At 37.6% G+C, this 26,303-nt stretch overlaps 1 protein-coding gene across 1 annotated transcript in view; it reads right to left on the minus strand.

Moving 5' to 3' along the window:
• Positions 1 to 26,303, minus strand: part of LOC128658546 (dynein axonemal heavy chain 11-like) — a 1,692,686-nt gene that overhangs the window by 1,434,824 nt on the left and 231,559 nt on the right. Inside the window, 1 exon segment of the mRNA XM_053712841.1 lies at positions 12,304 to 12,428. Coding sequence (XP_053568816.1) covers positions 12,304 to 12,428 — 125 coding nt within the window.

The raw sequence follows: 26,303 nt of genomic DNA on the forward strand, positions 1-26,303 counted from the left end.
TGTGGAATAATAAGTTTCTGATAATAGATAGAAATGGACTTGATGTGCAAGTTAAAATCTGTTGCAATAATGTGCAATATACTCACTCCTTAAGTAACGTGAGTCCTGCTTCTATGGTATATCCCTCTGTGATATGTCCCTCTCCAAAGGCAACAACAAGGAGGTTTTCAACAAGGGGCTGGAAAAGGATTGGAACCTCATCAGCAGTATAGTGAAACTTTAAATTGAAGAAACAAGTAGTAACTTACTTATCCAAAATAGCAAGTCCGGCTCGTCACAGCGAAATAATTGCAAAATATGCAAGATAAAAAATGGTTTATTGTAGCTCTACGCGTTTCAACGCTTAAGCGTCTTTTTCAAGAGCAATAAAAGACAATAAAAACAAGTAACAGTTTGTATGATGCTGTGACAATATAGCCGGCTTTTATACAAATGTATCGATGTTCCAATTTCCTGTCTGTGGCAGGAAATTGGACTCACATGATAGAAACAGAAATAAAAGTACAAATTCCTACTAGATGTTTAGGCCCAACCTTATTTTTAAAAATTATTAAATCTTTTTATGTCGCTCATTTAACTTTGAAATGTTAACTTTATATTTGGTTCGGCATAAACATGAACAATAAAAGTGACCAATCAGTGAATTACTTTACATTTTTGTCCAATGAGAAGACAGAGTTAGATTAAGTCCTCATTCGAGTATTCCTTGAGTTTCAGTTCCCTTTAAGGTCCGCTTTAAATTCACGTGATACTTTTAGCCAATCCCATGATGTTAGAAGATTTTCCGTTGATCTATGACGTCGTGTGGGCTCGCTAGTCACGTGTTATTTCTGACCAATCTGTGAGGACGTTTTTCCTTGTGGCTTTAACCAAATGTTCCGTTATAGGGATTTACGATCTTACATTCTATGAATAGAAAAAATAGAATAGCGGCAGTATCCATTCTAATCACCAATACAATTGAATGTTATCTAGTTGGTTTATGGCAATTTTATATATAATTTGATAACATAAGAAATATGTGCAAAGATGTTTTGCACTGTGCGGACTTTAATACATGTAAATGGAGATTTAATTCTAGTCACTAAATGGTACTTTCCAAAGTTTTCTTTCTATTAAAAAGACTTTTGCGGCAGCCTTAAATTACATATAACTCAGTAACATAGACATTTATGCAATGGTATATACAATACAAATACTTTGCAAACACATTAAAGACCGCATTATCAATTTGAATCATATGAAAAAGGAATTTAAAAAGTTTCTCTTTATATTATAAAACCCTTTGAGAAAATTTAGAGAGGGCAGCATTTGTCCGTTCAACTCATATATGGATAAGAATAGTGACCTTATATTTAACGGTTTACCATAACCTTATAGCATAGCTACGTTAAAGGATAAATAAAACAGTGAAGTTATGTGTGCAGTTTAAAGGTATTTCATATTTTGTGTTATCTAATTTAAATATGAATAAATTTGTAAAATATAGTTGCAATTTTTTGGTTTACCTTAATTTTTGTGTTATCTAATTTAAATATGATGTGAAAAAATGTGCAAAATATAATTTAATACAATACTAATTGCAATACTAATTGCGAAAATAATTATCTTCCTAACTTGTGTGAATTGAAAATGGGTGAAATAAAATAAAAAGAAAGAAAAGAAAATAAATGTGTGAACTCAATAAAGTAATATTATATGTAACTAAATAAATAACTAATGAACTTAACAGTAGTAAATAATTACTTCATATATTAGAACCCTGTGTTTAAAGAATTCTCTATCCCTAATGGAATTAGTTTAGATAAAAGCTGCTATTCGAATATCTTTGTTGAGCCCCCAATGATTGTAAGTTCTTAGTGTGTGAATCCACCATAGTTCTCTCCTGTTTAACTCATCTTCCAAATTCCCTCCTCTCCAGTGAGTGGTTACCTTTTCTATCCCTATCCATGAAAAATTCTTAAAATCAAATTTGGTGCAAGTGTTGCAATGTAAAGGGACACCATGATCTTCATGTCTCTTCTCTATTTTGTTAAGGTGTTCTAAGATACGGGTCTTGAGAAATCTGGTTGTTTGTCCTAAATATTGGATCTGACAGTTGCATTGTAATAAATAGATCACGTTCTGAGTCTTGCATGTAATAAAATGTTTAATTATATAGGTCTTTCCCGTTACAAAGGAAGTAAAAGATTTGTGAGTTCTTTTTGTGTAATTGCATCCTTTACATTTTCCACATGTATAGAAACCTTGTAAGTTAGATATACTTAAAGGTGGTTTGGGGGCCATGCCTTTAATTAAAGAAGGGGCCAACTTTTGTTTAAAATTACTACCTCTTCTATATGTGATCTGGGGTTTGTTGGGTATAATATTACTTAAGAATTCGTCATTCTGTAAAATGTGCCAGTGTTTTTTGATTATTTTATTGATTTGATGGTGCCCTGAATTAAATGTTGTGACAAATCTGGGGAAAGAAGATTGTTGATTTGTTGTAGTTTTATTTTTTGCCAAAATTAAATTGCGATCCTGATTTTTAATTAGTTGTCTATCTACCTCAAGACTACTTGAAGAGTAGCCTTTTTGCAAAAATCTCTTTTTAAGTAATAATGATTGTTCCTCGTAATCTTCTATTTTATCACAATTTCTCCTGATGCGTTGGAATTGTCCTCTGGGAATAGCCTTTAACCATGATGGGTGGTGTTGACTGTCATGCTGAATGTATGTGTTTGCATCACATTCCTTAAAGTGTGTTTTCGTGTGTATATGTCCATCAACCGTTGTGATGGACAAATCTAAAAAGATTGCTTTGGTGTTATTTATTTCTGGGGTCAAAATGATGTTCATGTTGTTTTTGTTTAAATCATTAACAAATTGTTGGCAATTTTCTATATTTCCCTTCCAAATGCAGAGGACATCGTCGATGTACCTCCGCCATGTCACCAGGTTCGCCCCAGCCACGTCATTGGACCATACATAAAGGTGTTCAAAATGGTCCATATAAATGTTGGCGTAGCTGGGGGCGAACCTGGTGCCCATGGCGGTACCACAAATTTGTAAATATTGTGAATCATTGAACCAGAAAAAATTATGGGTTAACATGAAATCTATAGCTACCAAAATAAAATCTAACATTTTTTCAGATAAATTAGGATCTTGGGTTAGTTTCCATTTGATGGCTGTTAGACCTTTTTGATGGTCTATTATGGAATATAATGATGTAACGTCCATGGTAGCCCATAAAAAATCAGGTTTCCATTCTAATTGTTTAATAATGTTGAGTACACTGGTGGTGTCTTTTAAATATGATTTTGAATTTTGTGCATAAGGCTGTAAAAAATAATCTATAAATGCAGATAAATTAGAAGTTAATGAATCTATGCCACTGATGATTGGGCGACCTGGGGGTTGTAGAGGATTTTTGTGTAACTTTGGCAAAAAATAAAAAATTGGAGTTTTTGAGTTGGTTTTAAACAGAAAATCATATTCTTTTTCATTGATAACTTCTCTGTCTAAAGCTGTTGTCAATAATTCTTGTAATTCCTGACTGAATTCTTTTTTGGGAGAGTGGTTTAGAATATGATAAGTGTTAGTGTCTGATAGAATTCTGTTGGCTTCTTGTAAGTAAAAGGCTCTATCCATAATGACTACCCCTCCCCCCTTATCAGCTTCCTTTATAACGATGTCCTCTCTCTTGTTAAGTACTTTTAAAATTTCAGATTCTGTTTTAGATAGATTATAGTGTTTGGGTTGGTGTCTCAAATTTTCTATGTCTTTCATAATTAGTTTCCCAAAGACATCTATACAAGGCCCTTTGAAATGACTGGGATAGAATTTTGATGGATTTTTAAATTTAGTCCTCGGGTCACTCTCAGGAGGTGTATAGCTTAAAGTTTCTTTTTTAATAAAGAAACGTTTGATAGTTAAATTCCTGATGAATTTCTGGGCGTCTATGAATAATTGAAAAGTATTTACTCCTTGGGTTGGGACAAATTTAAGTCCTTTGGCTAATACCCGTGTTTCTTGTTCACTGATTGGCTGTGATGACAAATTATATATCTTACTTAAAAATGTCTTGTTCTCATGTGTCTTGCCTCATTAGCTTAAAAAATATAGAGAAAGAAATAATAGCTCTTGAAAATGAATTGGACACTTTTTTATCAGATAAACGTTGTTTAGATAAATTTGAAGAAATAAAAAGTAATGCTAAACAATTAGATGACCAAATTGGGAACTCCAAATACAAAAAATATCTCAGGGACAAAGATGATTTTGATAAGGGCATACAATATGTCCAAATGCAAGAAGAAAATTCTAATAATTTTGCTAAAGGTCCCCACAATAAACACTCCTTTAGTGGAGATAAACAGCACATTGGTAATAAACCATGGGAAAAAAACAGAGTTAATTATAGGACCCAACAGGGATCAAACAGACAGTCAAATCATTATGACCAAAATTATGATCAACATAATGGAGATAGGGAAACCTATAATAGACATACAAATAGTAATTCATACAGGAATTACGATGCCAAACAGGAAAATAGAAATACATACAATTATGACAATAGAGCACATCATAAAGATTCTTACCCTTTTCCATCCAATCAAAATTGGGACAAACACAAATCAACACCCCACACCAATCAACATTGGCCTCAAAACAACAGATTTGCCCCTCTACAGAAGGACAGCCCCAATACGCCAGTAGACAGACACACTCCACAGTTCAGGAATCAAGACAGCCCCATTGCATCAACAGAAAGATACACTCCACATTTCAGGAATCAGGACAACAGGTCCAACCCAAGAAAACGAGAAAGGACACCAAATCAGTTAGAGGGAGAAGGGGAGGTGGAGGCAAGACACATGAGAACAAGACATTTTTAAGTAAGATATATAATTTGTCATCACAGCCAATCAGTGAACAAGAAACACGGGTATTAGCCAAAGGACTTAAATTTGTCCCAACCCAAGGAGTAAATACTTTTCAATTATTCATAGACGCCCAGAAATTCATCAGGAATTTAACTATCAAACGTTTCTTTATTAAAAAAGAAACTTTAAGCTATACACCTCCTGAGAGTGACCCGAGGACTAAATTTAAAAATCCATCAAAATTCTATCCCAGTCATTTCAAAGGGCCTTGTACAGATGTCTTTGGGAAACTAATTATGAAAGACATAGAAAATTTGAGACACCAACCCAAACACTATAATCTATCTAAAACAGAATCTGAAATTTTAAAAGTACTTAACAAGAGAGAGGACATCGTTATAAAGGAAGCTGATAAGGGGGGAGGGGTAGTCATTATGGATAGAGCCTTTTACTTACAAGAAGCCAACAGAATTCTATCAGACACTAACACTTATCATATTCTAAACCACTCTCCCAAAAAAGAATTCAGTCAGGAATTACAAGAATTATTGACAACAGCTTTAGACAGAGAAGTTATCAATGAAAAAGAATATGATTTTCTGTTTAAAACCAACTCAAAAACTCCAATTTTTTATTTTTTGCCAAAGTTACACAAAAATCCTCTACAACCCCCAGGTCGCCCAATCATCAGTGGCATAGATTCATTAACTTCTAATTTATCTGCATTTATAGATTATTTTTTACAGCCTTATGCACAAAATTCAAAATCATATTTAAAAGACACCACCAGTGTACTCAACATTATTAAACAATTAGAATGGAAACCTGATTTTTTATGGGCTACCATGGACGTTACATCATTATATTCCATAATAGACCATCAAAAAGGTCTAACAGCCATCAAATGGAAACTAACCCAAGATCCTAATTTATCTGAAAAAATGTTAGATTTTATTTTGGTAGCTATAGATTTCATGTTAACCCATAATTTTTTCTGGTTCAATGATTCACAATATTTACAAATTTGTGGTACCGCCATGGGCACCAGGTTCGCCCCCAGCTACGCCAACATTTATATGGACCATTTTGAACACCTTTATGTATGGTCCAATGACGTGGCTGGGGCGAACCTGGTGACATGGCGGAGGTACATCGACGATGTCCTCTGCATTTGGAAGGGAAATATAGAAAATTGCCAACAATTTGTTAATGATTTAAACAAAAACAACATGAACATCATTTTGACCCCAGAAATAAATAACACCAAAGCAATCTTTTTAGATTTGTCCATCACAACGGTTGATGGACATATACACACGAAAACACACTTTAAGGAATGTGATGCAAACACATACATTCAGCATGACAGTCAACACCACCCATCATGGTTAAAGGCTATTCCCAGAGGACAATTCCAACGCATCAGGAGAAATTGTGATAAAATAGAAGATTACGAGGAACAATCATTATTACTTAAAAAGAGATTTTTGCAAAAAGGCTACTCTTCAAGTAGTCTTGAGGTAGATAGACAACTAATTAAAAATCAGGATCGCAATTATTTTTGGCAAAAAATAAAACTACAACAAATCAACAATCTTCTTTCCCCAGATTTGTCACAACATTTAATTCAGGGCACCATCAAATCAATAAAATAATCAAAAAACACTGGCACATTTTACAGAATGACGAATTCTTAAGTAATATTATACCCAACAAACCCCAGATCACATATAGAAGAGGTAGTAATTTTAAACAAAAGTTGGCCCCTTCTTTAATTAAAGGCATGGCCCCCAAACCACCTTTAAGTATATCTAACTTACAAGGTTTCTATACATGTGGAAAATGTAAAGGATGCAATTACACAAAAAGAACTCACAAATCTTTTACTTCCTTTGTAACGGGAAATACCTATATAATTAAACATTTTATTACATGCAAGACTCAGAACGTGATCTATTTATTACAATGCAACTGTCAGATCCAATATTTAGGACAAACAACCAGATTTCTCAAGACCCGTATCTTAGAACACCTTAACAAAATAGAGAAGAGACATGAAGATCATGGTGTCCCTTTACATTGCAACACTTGCACCAAATTTGATTTTAAGAATTTTTCATGGATAGGGATAGAAAAGGTAACCACTCACTGGAGAGGAGGGAATTTGGAAGATGAGTTAAACAGGAGAGAACTATGGTGGATTCACACACTAAGAACTTACAATCATTGGGGGCTCAACAAAGATATTCGAATAGCAGCTTTTATCTAAACTAATTCCATTAGGGATAGAGAATTCTTTAAACACAGGGTTCTAATATATGAAGTAATTATTTACTACTGTTAAGTTCATTAGTTATTTATTTAGTTACCTATAATATTACTTTATTGAGTTCACACATTTATTTTCTTTTCTTTCTTTTTATTTTATTTCACCCATTTTCAATTCACACAAGTTAGGAAGATAATTATTTTCGCAATTAGTATTGCAATTAGTATTGTATTAAATTATATTTTGCACATTTTTTCACATCATATTTAAATTAGATAACACAAAAATTAAGGTAAACCAAAAAATTGCAACTATATTTTACAAATTTATTCATATTTAAATTAGATAACACAAAATATGAAATACCTTTAAACTGCACACATAACTTCACTGTTTTATTTATCCTTTAACGTAGCTATGCTATAAGGTTATGGTAAACCGTTAAATATAAGGTCACTATTCTTATCCATATATGAGTTGAACGGACAAATGCTGCCCTCTCTAAATTTTCTCAAAGGGTTTTATAATATAAAGAGAAACTTTTTAAATTCCTTTTTCATATGATTCAAATTGATAATGCGGTCTTTAATGTGTTTGCAAAGTATTTATATTGTATATACCATTGCATAAATGTCTATGTTACTGAGTTATATGTAATTTAAGGCTGCCGCAAAAGTCTTTTTAATAGAAAGAAAACTTTGGAAAGTACCATTTAGTGACTAGAATTAAATCTCCATTTACATGTATTAAAGTCCGCACAGTGCAAAACATCTTTGCACATATTTCTTATGTTATCAAATTATATATAAAATTGCCATAAACCAACTAGATAACATTCAATTGTATTGGTGATTAGAATGGATACTGCCGCTATTCTATTTTTTCTATTCATAGAATGTAAGATCGTAAATCCCTATAACGGAACATTTGGTTAAAGCCACAAGGAAAAACGTCCTCACAGATTGGTCAGAAATAACACGTGACTAGCGAGCCCACACGACGTCATAGATCAACGGAAAATCTTCTAACATCATGGGATTGGCTAAAAGTATCACGTGAATTTAAAGCGGACCTTAAAGGGAACTGAAACTCAAGGAATACTCGAATGGGGACTTAATCTAACTCTGTCTTCTCATTGGACAAAAATGTAAAGTAATTCACTGATTGGTCACTTTTATTGTTCATGTTTATGCCGAACCAAATATAAAGTTAACATTTCAAAGTTAAATGAGCGACATAAAAAGATTTAATAATTTTTAAAAATAAGGTTGGGCCTAAACATCTAGTAGGAATTTGTACTTTTATTTCTGTTTCTATCATGTGAGTCCAATTTCCTGCCACAGACAGGAAATTGGAACATCGATACATTTGTATAAAAGCCGGCTATATTGTCACAGCATCATACAAACTGTTACTTGTTTTTATTGTCTTTTATTGCTCTTGAAAAAGACGCTTAAGCGTTGAAACGCGTAGAGCTACAATAAACCATTTTTTATCTTGCATATTTTGCAATTATTTCGCTGTGACGAGCCGGACTTGCTATTTTGGATAAGTAAGTTACTACTTGTTTCTTCAATTTAAAGTTTCACTTTACTGCTGATGAGGTTCCAATCCTTTTCCAGCCCCTTGTTGAAAACCTCCTTGTTGTTGCCTTTGGAGAGGGACATATCACAGAGGGATATACCATAGAAGCAGGACTCACGTTACTTAAGGAGTGAGTATATTGCACATTATTGCAACAGATTTTAACTTGCACATCAAGTCCATTTCTATCTATTATCAGAAACTTATTATTCCGCAAGACCAGCGCCATCCATTTCGTTTTGTCTGTGGTATTGATAGCATTTGAGTTTTTAATATACATTTTTTTTTAGCATATGTATTAAAAGAACTTTGCAATATACTTTCATTATTTATTTTGTCCCCTCTTCCTGAATATAATTCTTCAGTTAAAAGTGGAAGTGCACCCTTCAGACTTCCACACTCTCTGCAAACTCTAGTTACCCATTTATAACTGTCCTTAATTGTCTTAAAGAGACAGTAAAGTAAAAAAAAATCTTTCATGATTTAAATAGGGCATGTCATTTTAAACAACTTTCCAATTTACTTTTATTACCAATTTAGCTTTGTTCTCTTGGTATTCTTAGTTGAAAGCTAAATCTAGGAGGTTAATGTGCTAATTTCTTAGACCTTGAAGACTGCCTTTAATCGGAAAGCATTTTGACAGTTTTCACCACTAGAGGGCATTAGTTCATGTGTTTCATATAGATAACATTAAGCTCAGGCACGTGAAGCTCCTAGGAGTCAGTACTGATTGGCTAAAAATGCATGTCTGTCAAAAAAACTGAAATAAGAGGGCAGTTTGCAGAGGCATAGATACAAGGTAATCACAGAGGTAAAAAGTATATTATTATAACTGTGTTGGTTATGCAAAATTGGGGAATGGGTAAAAAAGGGATTATCTACCTTTTTAAACAACAAAAATTCTGGTGTCTACTGTCCCTTTAAGCAAAGGCAGCGCCTATTGCTTAACAGACTCTACAACTAAACATTTTTTTCAGTAAACAACTAACGTAATTCAAAAATACAGTTTAAACACTCTTAGCTTGTAATATAACATGTTTGTATAGAATATACTGTATGTAGTAAAATAACTGTGCAATATACTTTTACTATTTACTTTGTCCCTTTTTCCTTTAATTCTGATTACTTACCATATATTTATTATATACTACAAAAAATATATATATATATATATATCTGGATATTTATCTCAGTCTAATCTTTGCTTTAAATACATCATTCTGTCCAGCACTGATTCAGTGTTTAATGTCCCGTTAAGTGTTTTGGGGACTCTGGTGTGATCTGATTGGATCTGGAGGATCCTATCAGGAGGTCCATTTATCATTCAGTGAACAGTTTGTTATACTATAAATATGAATTAAGTTTCAAATTCATCAAATTGAAAATAACAGCATTTGCAAGCCCTGAATTTATAATAGGTTATCCCATTTGATGTTTGTGAGGTTTTAGTTGTGTTTCTGGTTGTGCACCTTCCAGTTGTCTGCTTATAATAATGTTGCAGATAGCATTTGACATTCATCACCCCTCAAGTCCCAAACACCCTTGGCTCAGTTTAGAGACTTGTGTGGTCTATTTTCCACAGGGATATTTCTGATATCACCTAAAACTGCGATATCATTGGCTGCATTGTTTGAGCAAGATACTTTTCATTTAAAGTGACAAGAAAATCAAAATTAAACTCCTTTTTGAGATAGAGCATGCAATTGTAAAGGGACAGAAAATCCAATTCAGAGCATACAATAAAAAAAATAAAAAATGTTTCTAATTTTCTTCTATTATCACATTTATTTTGTTTGCCTGTTATCCTTTGTTGAAGAGAATACCTAGGTAGGTAGCGTGCACATGTCTGAAGCACAATATGGCAGCAGTTTTGAAAGAATTCTATTAAAGGGACACTAAACCCAATTTTTTTTCTTTCGTGATTCAGATAGAGCATGCAATTTTAAGCATCTTTCTAATTTACTCCTATTATCAATTTTTCTTTGCTCTCTTGCTATCTTTATTTGAAAAATAAGGTAGCTAAGCTTTTTTTTTCTTCAGAACTCTGGACAGCAGATATTGGTAGATCAATGTATCCACCAATCAGCAAGAACAACCCAGGTTGTTTACCTAAAATGGGCCGGCATCTAAACTTACATTCTTGCATTTGAAATAAAGATACCAAGAGAATGAAGAAAATTTGATAATAGGAGTAAATTACAAAGTTTCTTAAAATGTCATGCTCTATCTGAATCACGAAAGAAAAATTTTGGGTTGAGTGTCCCTTTAAGCACTAGATGGCAGCAATGTTTTCACAATGTATAACATTGCTAAAGGCATGCTTACAAAACTATTGCCATATAATGCCACACACATATGCATGGATGTGCTTGTGCCTACCTGTCTGTTTTTCTAATATAAGTGAATTGGAAAGTTTTTTTTTAATTATACTCTCAATCTGAATCATGAAAGAAACATTTTGAGATTGTCCCTTCAAGATACTTTTCAGTTAACATTGTTTTCTTTGTATCCGTTGTACAAAGATATATATATATATATATATATATATATATATATATATATATATATATATATATATATATACTTAGATAGACTCAGGAGCAACATTGCACTACTGGGCAACTATTGGGAGCTAGCTGGTGATTGATGGCTGCACAAATATGCCTCTTGTCATTGTCTCATCAGAAATTTTTAGCTAGGTCCCAGTAGTTCTTTGGTGTTCTGGAACAGTCTTTAGCTATGTGTTTAACCCCTCATCGGGAGTTAAACACAAAGTTATATGCAACCTTTAGTGGCATAATAAAATATTATTTTTAGACTACTTTTTTGTTGGCACACGTGTGTGCGTATGTGTGTGCATCTGTGTTTATCTTACAACACAACACATCTATTTGAACTGGTATCATTTGCAGTGGAACACCAATTTATAACCACTTTGTTCCTCTGACACTACCCACAGCAACAAGAAACTATTACAGGCTGTTAAAAAAAGAACAACTTAAGTTTCAGATTTTTCAGATTTGCCTCATTCTATATTATTGTAATGAAAATATAAGTAATAGAAGGTCAGCAGAAGGGAAGCTGTATCCCATAAAGGGACAGTAAACATGTTTTAATTAAAAGATGGTTTCTGTTGCTATTGAGGAACATATCAGCAAAGCTGTTACGTGTTAGCATCCTTTTTTACTGCACTTATTTTTCAATAGCAAAACTCCTTCCCCCCCTCCAATTTGCCTTATTTGGATGAGCCAATATGAACTGTAGTCTACAGACAACAAGGTTAGCCACGTTAATAAATTAGTATAAAATACATTGTTATCTGATAAATCCAATTGGAAACAAATATGTAGCAGAGTTGGCATTAAAAAACAGCAGGGGGCATTTCAAATGCTGGGCAAAATGTATTGCAAAATTGTTTTATTATTCATAACTAAACGTTTTTGTATAAAATCTCAAGGAATTTATTGTCCCTTTAAGGATGCCAATCTGAGTTTAATAAGGATTAATTTCTTATTAACTTGATACATTTCTTTGCATTAAATATAGCTAAAAACTGGCAAGATAATATTTTCTTACCTGTGATTAATATGTTTGAAAGATGATCTGAACTTAAACAGTCTCTCTCTCAATTCATTAGACCATTTTATGTTCCCCGCTGTTACTGGTATATTTTTATGAAGAAATCCTTGTCCTTTAATCCACTGGGGAAAAAAAGAATGAAATAGATTATATAATAACTTTATTATTAAACAATAAATATTGAATTTTAAAGCTAATTAGAATTTGTCTAGTACGTGTATCTTAAAAAATTATATATATATATATTTTTTTATTTATTTTTTAAAATTAACTTTATTTAGCAAATTATAAAAGGAAAAATCACAGGTGTTGGAGACGCAGCTCCATATTCAATACAGAGAAATAAAAAAGGACATTGTATAATAAAACTTTTGAGCTAATTTGCTTTTAATAAATCAACTTAACTTTGGACTAATACAACCAACATCAACTTGGGTGATACCTCCCCTGGACCTCCATGTATACCTTCTACAACGCTGAGAGTTCCTCTGTGGCTTCTCACATGTATATATTTATATATATATATATATATATATATATATATATATATATATATATATATATATATATATATATATATATATATGTAAATTTAAAATACATTTTCCCCCTCATCCAACTCCAAGAGCACTGGAACACATTCTGGATTATCTATTTTTAAGGTATGCTTCCCATGTTGTCAACATGTCTGAGTATGTATCCATTCTGTCTTCTTTTAAGTAATAGAGTTATTCGAGGTGAATCGAGTCGGACACCCTATGTACCCACATATCAATTGTAGGTGGGTCCTTCGTTTTCCAGTTTTTGGCTATCAGGAACTTCACACTATTGGACATTATAAAAAAAAAATTTGAGGTAAGGTTTATGTCTTATTTTAGGAGGTTTATTTAGTTGCCAAAGTAGGGGATCTAGAGGGAATTGGGTTTCCAATATATTTTCCATTTCAGAGATAACAGATCTCCATAAATTTTGGATGGCCGTGCACCACCACCACATGTGAGTCATACCACTATTTACATGACCAACATTTATTTTTAGCTTTATGGAACGGTCAGTGCAGTTTTTGAGGAGTGTAGTAGCACCTATGTAGTAGTTTCAGGTTGATTTCCAAGGCGGCCGTGGAGATGGAGGTTTTTAGTGTTGTTTGAATGATCTTTGTACCTATGTGTTGTGGGATTATCACCCCTATGTCTTTTTCCCAGCTTTCTAAATATGGGATAGGGTATCCCGGAAATGGGATGATCAATATCTTATATATAAGCGACAGCGTATGATGGATTGGGGGGTCTCTTATACATAGTTGTTCATAGTTAGTTAGGGGCCTAGTCATATTTTTAGATTGTGTGTGAGTTGTGATAAAGTTATGGACTCGCCTGTATGTGAACCAGCTAGTTAAGCATGTAAAACCGGTTTAATTTGTTCATTATGTATAAGCCAACACACCGGGAAATCGTATAGATGGGTAGAATGGCAATGAATCTCTATGCTGGGGCCTAAGTCTAACTCACCATTCATTACCAGGGATGTGAGTGGGGAAGGTCTTGAGGAAAGGTATGGGAAGTGGACCATTATTTTGTCCCACAGCTTAAATGTTTCTGATATGATGGGGTTAAGTAATGGGTGTTTATGTTTATGTGTTTGGATGGTCCAACAAAATCTACTAAGATTTGTTGATAGGGCGATTCCATGTTCCATGGCCACCCATCGTTTGTATTTTTTGTGTATATTGCAGTAAATAATTTTCTGTAAGAATATTGCATATCTGTAATAGGTTAGATTAGGGAGACCCAACCCTCCTTGTGCCTTTGGCAGGGACATAGCCGGGAAATAAGATTTTTGTTAATTCTAGGGTGTCTCTTGTGCCAAGTTGCTGAGTGCCCGTTGTAGTGTATCTATCTATTTTTTTGGCAGTGGGATTGGTAATGTCTGAAAGATATATAGCATCCTAGGGAATATATTAATTTTTATAAGGTTGATGCAGCCCAGCCATGATAGCTTTTTAGATCCAGACGTGGACCCGTTGCTCAGTGTGCCTAGAGGGATATGGCTGCACCTCACTGACGAGGCCCACAATAGGCCGAAACGTACGTCTGGGGTTTTGCTGTTTCTCTTGTTCAGAGAGGGATTGCCTGGTATTTCGGGGCTGGACTGTACTGTGAAGTCAGGATCAGACTGATATGCTACAGGAAAGTTCTTCTCTGTGAAAGGCACATATTGAGCAAAAAGAGGCTGCTTCTAGGGTGGTAACTAGCCATAGAACAAGCTATTATGCTATTGTTCGTTCCCAGGTTGAGCGCTTCTCTCTTTTTATTTATGCAAATTATGACACTTAGGGAAGTCTCCCTAAGTGTGATGCGGGAATCCAGACGTGGACCCGTTGCTCAGTGTGCCTAGAGGGATATGGCTGCACCTCACTGACGAGGCCCACAATAGGCCGAAACGTACGTCTGGGGTTTTGCTGTTTCTCTTGTTCAGAGAGGGATTGCCTGGTATTTCGGGGCTGGACTGTACTGTGAAGTCAGGATCAGACTGATATGCTACAGGAAAGTTCTTCTCTGTGAAAGGCACATATTGAGCAAAAAGAGGCTGCTTCTAGGGTGGTAACTAGCCATAGAACAAGCTATTATGCTATTGTTCGTTCCCAGGTTGAGCGCTTCTCTCTTTTTATTTATGCAAATTATGACACTTAGGGAAGTCTCCCTAAGTGTGATGCGGGAATCCAGACGTGGACCCGTTGCTCAGTGTGCCTAGAGGGATATGGCTGCACCTCACTGACGAGGCCCACAATAGGCCGAAACGTACGTCTGGGGTTTTGCTGTTTCTCTTGTTCAGAGAGGGATTGCCTGGTATTTCGGGGCTGGACTGTACTGTGAAGTCAGGATCAGACTGATATGCTACAGGAAAGTTCTTCTCTGTGAAAGGCACATATTGAGCAAAAAGAGGCTGCTTCTAGGGTGGTAACTAGCCATAGAACAAGCTATTATGCTATTGTTCGTTCCCAGGTTGAGCGCTTCTCTCTTTTTATTTATGCAAATTATGACACTTAGGGAAGTCTCCCTAAGTGTGATGCGGGAATCCAGACGTGGACCCGTTGCTCAGTGTGCCTAGAGGGATATGGCTGCACCTCACTGACGAGGCCCACAATAGGCCGAAACGTACGTCTGGGGTTTTGCTGTTTCTCTTGTTCAGAGAGGGATTGCCTGGTATTTCGGGGCTGGACTGTACTGTGAAGTCAGGATCAGACTGATATGCTACAGGAAAGTTCTTCTCTGTGAAAGGCACATATTGAGCAAAAAGAGGCTGCTTCTAGGGTGGTAACTAGCCATAGAACAAGCTATTATGCTATTGTTCGTTCCCAGGTTGAGCGCTTCTCTCTTTTTATTTATGCAAATTATGACACTTAGGGAAGTCTCCCTAAGTGTGATGCGGGAATCCAGACGTGGACCCGTTGCTCAGTGTGCCTAGAGGGATATGGCTGCACCTCACTGACGAGGCCCACAATAGGCCGAAACGTACGTCTGGGGTTTTGCTGTTTCTCTTGTTCAGAGAGGGATTGCCTGGTATTTCGGGGCTGGACTGTACTGTGAAGTCAGGATCAGACTGATATGCTACAGGAAAGTTCTTCTCTGTGAAAGGCACATATTGAGCAAAAAGAGGCTGCTTCTAGGGTGGTAACTAGCCATAGAACAAGCTATTATGCTATTGTTCGTTCCCAGGTTGAGCGCTTCTCTCTTTTTATTTATGCAAATTATGACACTTAGGGAAGTCTCCCTAAGTGTGATGCGGGAATCCAGACGTGGACCCGTTGCTCAGTGTGCCTAGAGGGATATGGCTGCACCTCACTGACGAGGCCCACAATAGGCCGAAATGTACGTCTGGGGTTTTGCTGTTTCTCTTGTTCAGAGAGGGATTGCCTGGTATTTCGGGGCTGGACTGTACTGTGAAGTCAGGATCAGACTGATATGCTACAGGAAAGTTCTTCTCTGTGAAAGGCACATATTGAGCAAAAAGAGGCTGCTTCTAGGGTGGTAACTAGCCATAGAACAAGCTATTATGCTATTGTTCGTTCCCAGGTTGAGCGCTTCTCTCTTTTTATTTATGCAAATTATGACACTTAGGGAAGTCTCCCTAAGTGTGATGCGGGAATCCAGACGTGGACCCGTTGCTCAGTGTGCCTAGAGGGATATGGCTGCACCTCACTGACGAGGCCCACAATAGGCCGAAACGTACGTCTGGGGTTTTGCTGTTTCTCTTGTTCAGAGAGGGATTGCCTGGTATTTCGGGGCTGGACTGTACTGTGAAGTCAGGATCAGACTGATATGCTACAGGAAAGTTCTTCTCTGTGAAAGGCACATATTGAGCAAAAAGAGGCTGCTTCTAGGGTGGTAACTAGCCATAGAACAAGCTATTATGCTATTGTTCGTTCCCAGGTTGAGCGCTTCTCTCTTTTTATTTAAGCTTTTTAGATCTCCAGCTCGATAGATCTCTTGTCACTTCTAATTTTATCTTTTCATAATTGAGTTGGTATAGTGTCTCTATAGATGTGGTAAGGTGGACTCCCAAATATTTGAGAGAATGTGTATTCCATTTGAAGGGGGTGAGTTTTTCTACTATTCTCTTTTTATCCTGGTCTAGTGTAATATTAAGTATCTCTGATTTGGGGATGTTAACCAGAAAATTTGACTGTATGTGAAAGTTATCTAACTCTCTGACCAACAAGGGTAAGGATATTTCAGGATTTGTTAGAGTGAATAAGATATCATCCGCAAATAAGGATATAGTTTATTTTTGGTCATCTATTGTGACTCCTTTAATTTCAGGATGGGATCTAATTTTAACTGCCAATGTCTCGATTACACACGCAAATAGCAATGGGGACAATGGACACCCTTGTCTTGTCCCGTTAGATATCGTGAATGAGTTAGATAGGGTTCCATTTATTAGTATTTTTGCACTTTGATGAGAATATAGGGAAAATATTTTTTTAATCACTCCTCGACCAAATTCCATAGTTTCTAATGTTAGCTGCAGGAAGTCCCATGCAACACGGTCAAAGGCCTTTTCGGCGTCTATAGATAGTGCAATTAATGGTATTTTATGGTTTGCACGTAAAATATTGTGTTTAGGGCCCTGACCGTGTTGTCTTTTGCCTCTCTCCCTAAAACGAATCCCGCCTGGTCAAGGTGGACAAGGTTGGGTAACAAGATGTTAATTCTATTTGCTAATAATTTGGAATACATCTTTATGTCGGAATTTAGAAGTAAGATTGGTCGATAGCTTGCAGGAGAGTCTGGGGGCTTATTTGGTTTCAGTAGTATGGTGATATGGCCTTCTAGGGCTGATTTTGGAAAGGGATGAGCAGAATCTATTGAGTTAAAATATTGTAAGAGGTGTATAGATAATTGTTCTACGAATACTGAGTAATATTTATAAGTGAAGCCGTCCGGCCCCGGGGATTTATTAGTGGGGAGATTTTTAATTACTATTTGCAGTTCTTCTAAAGTGAAAGGTTCATCTAGTGCTTCTTTTTGTGGTTGGGTCAATTTGGGGAGGTGTAATTTGGATAGATACTTTGTAATATATGACGTGTATTAATGTTTGAATGTATATTAGAGATTGGTTGTTGTATATTGTACAATTTCTAGTAATATTCCCTAAATGTTTCTGCGATTGCTTGTGTTGACCGGTGTGATTTACCCTTGTTGTCTTTAATATGTAGTATTTAGTTAGATTTTGATTTTTTCTTTATGTATCTAGCCAGTGAACATCCTGGTTTGTTCAGATCCATATATGTGTGTTGTTTAAAAAGAAAAGCACGCCTGTTTTGTTCCTTATTAATAATAGATGCTAAGTTAAAATGTTTAGCTTGCAGAAGGAGAAGGGTAGCTTCACCCTTTGGGTTTCTTTTATGTGTTATTTCAAGCTGTGATATTTCATTTATAAGTTTAGTAGTTGTGTCCCTTTTTAATTTAGTAAGGTGTGCTTTGTGAGCTATTAATTCGCCCTTTATAGTGCATTTATGCGCTTCCCAGTTAGTTTGGGGAGATGTATCTGTATGTTTGTTATGTAGAAAAAAACTCTTCTATTCTGGTTTGCAATTTCAGTTTAACATCGGGATCAGTTAATAAACTGTCATCCAGCTTCCATATATAGTTTCTAATAGGCTTAGAAGGCCACTCAGGAGCGCATTGCACTCCCGCATGGTCTAACCAAGTTATTGGGGATATACTTGCAGAATGTATCAAGCTCATGTTAGTGATGTCTGTAAATATATAATCAATCCTCTTATATACCTTGTGGGGGAATGAGTAGAATGTATAATCTATAGATTCTGGGTGTAAAGTTCTCCAGACATCCAAACAACTGAGTTGTTTTAATATGTTGTTCGATTTGTTGATGCTTATTTTGGAATTGGATGATGTGCGTGTCAAACTATCTAAAGATGGGTTTAAAGTTAGATTGAAATCCCCTCCCATTAGTAGCGCACCTTTTTGGTGGTCTATAATTCTGTTTGCTACCTTTTTAAGAAATGAGTGTTGTTTTGTATGGGGAGCATATAGAGTGACACTATCGTAATGGGGAGGCCATAGAGCAGACCTGTTAGCAGGATGTATCTGCCTTCTTTATCTCTAGACACTGACAATTCTTGAAATGGGATTCCCGCTTTGATTAGGATGCCCACACCTTGAATCTTCTTCTGGGGGTGGGACGCATAGTAGCTTTTACCATATTTGAAGTGAAATGTTTTTGGTTTCCTGCCTTTTAAGAAATGGGTTTCCTGAAGCAGGATTATGTCTCCCTTTTTGCGCTTGAAGTCAGACAAGGCTGTTCTTTTTCTAGGGGAATTAAGTCCCTTGGGGTTTATAGATATGATGTCTCTCGTTGTCTATTTTAGGAGTTTGTGAAGACATGTGGGAAATGAGAAATTTTTATAGATTTTATTCTAGTAATTTTAGTGAAGTGTTGTAGAGATTCCCCAAAGGAGGCAAAGAACATATGATGTGTGACTGTACAGTCCAGTACCAACAAAAAACTTAATAAATCAAACCAGAACAATAAATTACATAGACAACTAAAACATGTGTCTAAAAAAGGAAAAGCCATCACCCCTATCAAGGAGATGGAAATAAGGAGGATTGGCCTCTCCCCCCAATAACCGGAGCTTTATTAGGCCTATATTTATTGTCCTTTTAAGGACGGGGGTTCCAAAGGTTGTTCTACTTTTCTATGTTAGTGGTAGAACTTTTTAACAGCTAACATGTTTATCTGTGTCACTCACTGCAGGTAAGCAGTTTCTTCACGTAAAGTGTACACCATGCATAGAAGATATATTGTTGTTAATTACCAACCGGTGGACAGTGAATAATATTATATGTGTTAAAGCTACATGTTAGACTGTACATTTTCATGAACAAACATTTCTAAGGACTAATGAACATGAAGTTGAAGTGAGCTTAGAGGAATAAACTAGACTGAAAGGAGAAACAAAACGTGTCATTTGCTGTAACTAAATATTTTGATCTAGAAAGGAGGCATATTTACTAGAAAAACATTTTGTAGTTACGTTAAAGGGCCAGTAAACCTAAAAAATAATGTTATATAATTCTGCACATAGTGCAGAATTATGTAACATTATATGAGTGCTAGCTTTATAAAACCTAATATATCCGGTAAACTTTTATAAAAAAACAGGGTTTTCCAGACCCGCCCTCTGTGATCTACTGAGCGGGTCTGGTTTTCCCTCAGAGCGCATCTGGCCAGCTGTCTAGTAACAGCCCGGCCCGACCGTGCCATTACACTCAATGCAGCTCGCTTTTTCCAGCATGTGATATGAGCAGGCTAAAAGGAAACCCCCAGCGGTATCTTATCTTTTGTTCCTGTAGAACTGAAGTTAGGAATTTCAGTGATTTCCATTTTTCAATGGTAGCTGGACATAAATCTTGGTATACTTGCAGGTCCTTATCTTGAAATGATAGGGGGTGAGAATTCCTTGCTGCTGTCCATATGGATTCTCTGTCTTTGAAGTGGAGTAGTCTAACGATTAGGACGAGGTCTTAGTGCCCTGTGGGCTCTCTCTATAGCATTTTCTGTGAGGAAGATGGATTTAGTGATATAGTTGAAGAATCGTGTTAAATAAGAGTGGAGGTCTTCAGTAGGGATGTCTTCTGGGATTCCACGAATCCTCAGGTTGTTTCTCCTGCTCCTATTCTCCAGATCCTCAACTTTTTCTTGTAGTGATTGGATCATGGTGGCGTGCTGTGATAACCCTGATTCTGCTGTGGTTAACATAGTGCTAATAACTTCTTGACTGTCTTCCAATTCCTCAAGTCTGGCACCTAGGGTATTTATTTCTTTATGACAGTGGAGATTTCAGATTGTATGAATGACTTGAGGTCCGCTATATCAGATTTAGATGTCAACTTATCGATAGTGGCTTGCAATGTTATAAGCTGTTGTTGTGTGATCGAGTGATCTGGTGCTTGATCTGGTGCTTGAGGTGAGTCAGCTTGTAATTGGCCTTTTGTCAGGGAAGATGTGTCCACTTTATTATGTTCTGAAGGAGAGAAAAGGGCAGACACAGATGTCATTTGGGAGGTAGCTTTCCCATTTTTCTCAGGTTTTGTGGATTTTCTGGTCGACATGGTTTCTTAATGAAATGTGGATTATAGGATTATTCCCTATATGTGCTATAGCTATAAACAGTGTGCTTTTTGATTATCTTGATTATTCTTATTCCCACTTTCTGAGAGAGGGGTGCTCTTGGTTAGTACATTAGAGTTTATATCTAAAGTCAGAGTCTGTTGCAATTGCGTGATAAAGATCCTTATTGAGAGATATTACAGTCAGCACATTTTTGAAAAAGAAGTGCTTAAATTATTTTCACATATCGTATTAATAGTCTCCAACTGATATTACAAGAAGTAAGAAGGTCAACCCCTTGTCATTTCTTAGTTATCTTTCCTCCTTCCTTATTATTATCATTTGCAAGCAATCTGAATGAGATATAGGAACATGTTAGCTCTATATTGCTTGCGCATTAGTTAGATGTTATAGATGGCCTATATGTATAATGTAACATGTCTCACCATTCTTCCTCTCTCCTTTTTTCCCCTTTCCCCTTATGTAGTTTAGGGGTCTTATCTTCTTTGTGCTTTATGAAGTGCTACCCTAAAGGGTCTCGGTAATAATGGCGGCCAGATCGTTACCGAATGGAAGATTTCCCTTCTCTTCCTTATTCATAAGGTCGCTGTGTGCAGTTATTTTTATGAAGCTGTTAGCCGTAGCAATTCATGCGGGTATTGTGAAGCGCTGTCTTGCTATAAGCCACGTGTCAATATCGCAGTATGAGGAATCAAGCAAGTTCTCCAGTCCAGGCTCACACGCAGATGTTTCTCAGAGGGTCCGTGTCTCTTCAAGAGCCTCCTGGTTTATTAGAGTTCTTAGGCAGCATCTTTAAGGCTATCTCATGAAAGCAAGGACTTATGAACCAGTCACTGGGCAAGAATTGCTCCGGAGCTCCCGAACTATGCGGCCGTGTTCTAGCGCGGCCAAGCTCCGCCCCAAAATTATATTATTTTTTATTCTATTTTATTGTAAAACTTGCATTAAGGTAAACAAAATAATTATAGCTTTTTCGCCATAGGGAGAAAACAGGGTGTTTTACTAAGGGCCGTATAATGCATTTTCGTTTGAAAACTGCACAATAAAATTGCACCTAGATTTAGAGTTTTGCGTTAGCCATCAAAAGCAGCGTTAAGGGGTCCTAACACTGCTTTTGGCCCCCCGCTGGTATTTAGAGTCAGCCAGGAAAGGGTCTACCGCTCACTTCCCTAACGCTATTCCAGGCTACCGCAGATCCCCTTACGCCAATTGCGTATCCTATCTTTTCAATGGGATCTGCCTAACGCTGGTATTTGGAGTCTTGGGAGAAGTGAGCGGTAGACCCTCTACCGACAAGACTCCTAACGCCAAAAAAAGTCAGTAGTTAAGAGCTTTATGGGCTAACGCTGGAATATAAAGCTCTTAACTACTGTGCTCTAAAGTACACTAACACCCATAAACTACCTATGTACCCCTAAACCGAGGCCCGCCCCACATCGCCGCCACTCTAATAAAAAATTTTAACCCCTAATCTGGCGACCGGACACCGCCGCCACCTACATTATCCCTATGAACCCCTAATCTGCTGCCCCTAACATCGCCGACCCCTATATTATATTTATTAACCCCTAATCTGCCCCCCCAACGTCGCCGCTACCTAACTACACTTATTAACCCCTAATCTGCCAACCGGACATCGCTGCCACTATAATAAATGTATTAAACCATTAGGGGCCGATTTATTAAAATGCGGACGGACATGGTACGATGTAACGTCTCATGTCCGTGCCTCTTGTTCACTGTTGGCATTTATCATTGAACAAGCAGTTCTTGTGAACTGCTTGTGCAATGTTGCCCCCTGCAGATTCACGCACTAGCAGGGGTGTCAATCAGCCCGATCGTATAGGAGCGGAGCGGATTGAAGACCGTAGTCTCAGAGGCAGTGGATCAGTTATGGAGCAGCGGTCTTTAGACCACTGCTTTATAACTGCTGTTTCCAGCGAGCCTCACATGGAAACAGGGTCATCAAGCTCCATTCGGAGCTTGATAATTTGCACCCTTAGTCTGAAATTATCTCACAAAGGGCCCACTGAGCAAAGGATCTCAATAAATACTAATTTCAGTATCGACAGTCTCGCAATCCATTCGCCAGGCGAAATGTTATAAAAAAGTGGGCTGACCCTATACAAAATCCCCAGTTCGACTGGACTGAGGGACAGTTGACCTCCTGGGGTACATCCTGCTCCACTCCTACTTGGCTAAGGTTACTCCACTGCACCACATCCCCATAGCCAGCCTACAGACCCCTCACATTTTTGTAAATATTTTATTATATCTTTTCATGTGACAACACTGAAGAAATAACACTTTGCTACAATGTAAAGTAGTGCTTGTACAGCCTGTATAACAGTGTAAATTTGCTGTCCCCTCAAAAAACCTAAAAATACAGCCATTAATGTCTAAACTGTTGGCAACAAAAGTGAGTACACCCCTAAGTGGAAATGTCGAAATTTTGTGTTAACACCATTTTTTCCAGCACTGCCTTAACCCTCTTGGGCATGGAGTTCACCAGAGCTTCACAGGTTGCCACTGGATTTCATTTCTACTCCTCCATGATGAAATAATGGAGCTGATGGATGTTAGAGACCTTGCGCTCCCCCACCTTCCATTTGAGGATGCTCAATAGGGTTTAGGTCTGGAGATATGCTTGGCCAGTCCATCACCTTTATCCTCATCTTCTTTAGCAAGGCAGTGGTCGTCTTGGAGGTGTGTTTGGGGTCGTTATAATGTTGGAATACTGCCCTGCGGCCCATTCTCCGAAGGGAGGGGATCATGCTCTGCTTCAGTATGTCACAGTACATGTTAGCATTCATGGTTCCCTCAATGAACTGTAGCTCTCCAGTTCCGGCATTACTTATGCAGGCCCAGACCATGACACTCCCACCACCATGCTTTGACTGTAGGAAGAAACACTTGTCTTTGTACTCCTCACCTGGTTGCCGCCACACACACTTGTCACCATCTGAACCAAATAAGTTTATCTTGGTCTCATCGGACCACAGGACATGGTTCCAGTAATCCATGTCCTTAGTCTGCTTGTCTTCAGCAAGCAAACTGTTTGTGGGCTTTCTTGTGCATCATCTTTAGAAGAGGCTTCTTCCAGTTCCTTGGCTATGTCATCTCGAAGGAAGGTTTTGCCATGGATCCTACTAAGCTAACCGCAATTCTGGAATGGCATCAACCCACCTCATTAAAGGAACTGCAGAGATTCTTGGGGTTCTCCAGCTATTACCGCAAGTTTATAAAGAACTTCTCCCAGATAGTCGCTCTACTCACTGAGGTGATTTAACGAAACAGAGACTGTAAGAATTGGCCTCCTGTAGCCGTGGTTGCTTTCTCTCATCTGAAAAAGGTTTTTTTGTTCTGCTCCTGTGCTCTGCCATCTTGATCCTAACCTGCAGTTCACTTTAGAGGTTAATGCCTCTGAGATAGGAGCTGGAGCAGTCTTAACCCAAAGGGATCCTTTGACCTCCAAGTTGCACCCTGTAGCTATTTTTCCCAAATGCTTTACTCCTGCAGAGAGGAATTACAATGAACTCTTAGTCATTAAGATGGCCTTGACTGAATGGCATTATTGGCTAGACAACCTTAAACAAAGTACCGTCTGCCCAAAATTTATCAACTCTTTTTCTGTTACATGTGGTATGACTTCATGGCATTCCCATGAACATTGTTTCTGACAGAGATCCTCAATTCATCTTTACCTTTTGGAAACGTTTTGCAAATTGATTGGAACCACTGTTTCCTTGTCTTCTGGCTACCATCCCCAAACTAATGGGCTAACAGAGAGAGCAAATCAAGATCTCAAAGCCTATCTCAGAGTTTATGTCAATTCTCTTCATACCAATTGGTCTGGATTGTTGCCCCTAGCTGAGCTGGCAAAGAATACTCACTGGCACAATGTTCTCCATTTCAAGCTGTAGCAGGCTATCAACCTTGTGTCTTTCCTCTTTCCGCTCAGTCTACAGTGGTTCCTGCTGCAACATGTTCATGTTCCTGCTGCAACATGTTCATCTACATCAACCCTGTCATAAATTAGGGCCTAGGTATATCGGCCCTTACAGGGTCCTTAAAAAATGTCTCCTGTTGCCTACAAAGTGGCCTTGCCCAGAACCCTGCGCATACACCCAGTCTTCCACATCTCACTACTCAAGCCCTACATCAAGAACAGATATTCTCGACTCAAACCTCCTCCCCCTCTGCTCTTGATTTATGGTGAACCTGAGTATGAGTTTGCTAAGATCCTGGACTCCAGATACAGGCGCAGGCAACTGCAGTACCTCATGTATTGGAAGGGTTTCTCTGTGGCAGATCGTTCCTGGGTTCCTGCCCGTGATGTGCATGCTCCTTCTTTGGTCTCCAGGTTTCATGCTGCTCATCCCTCCAAGCCGACTTTGGTTCCCGGAGTTAACCTTTAGGAAGGGGGCTATGTCATGCCACGCCGTTGCTTGCTATGGCTGTTGCCATAGACGTGGTGGTAGTGAATCGTTGCTATGGCCATTGCCATAGATGCAGCGGTGTTTCACAGCGTGCGGTGATCGCCACATCATGCTGTCTCTCTCTCCTGAATGCCGCTCCTGATTGCACCTGTGTGTACTTCTTGGTGCCAATCGGCGCCTATGTAATTACTCTATTTCCCTTACTACACTGCCCAAGTATAAGTGTTACTGTGTGTAATGGGTGCTGTATTACTTAAATTGCTGGATTGCCATATCGTTATTGACCTTGTACTGCTGGATTGCCATATCGTTACTGAACTCTGCCTGTCTGACCACTCTGCTTGCTTAACCCTTGTACTACTGAATTGCCATATCATTACTGAACTCTGCCTGTCTGATCATTCTGCCTGCTTAACCCTTGTATTGCTGGATTGCCTTATCATTGCTGAACTCTGCCTGTCTGACCATTCTATTGGTTTACCCCTGAACTGTTATACTGCTGGATTTCCTTTGTTACTGACACCTGCCGGTTTCTGACCATTCTATTGGTTTACACCTGAACTGTTATACTGCTGGTTTGCTTTCCTGTTGCCCGACTCTGCCTGTCTTGACCATTCTCTGCCTTCATCTTATTGCGGTGAAGGACTACCCTGTCTACTGTGAGTACTGCTTACCTCATTTCATAAACTCACTGTGTTCTGGGATACTACCTATCCATCCACTTGACGACGGGATAAGAAGACTACTGGCCAAGTTTGGTCTGATAGAGAAATATTCCACAAGCATTACAGTATCAGGATGATTTCAATCTGCCACCATTTATGTGGTGGAGAGGTTAAGGAGCAGAGGTCTTACGACCGCCGCTGTTGAAATTCAGTGATTTTCCATCTATTTTGC

This window comes from Bombina bombina, chromosome 1, assembly GCF_027579735.1.
Source record: "Bombina bombina isolate aBomBom1 chromosome 1, aBomBom1.pri, whole genome shotgun sequence".
Taxonomy (NCBI): domain Eukaryota; kingdom Metazoa; phylum Chordata; class Amphibia; order Anura; family Bombinatoridae; genus Bombina; species Bombina bombina.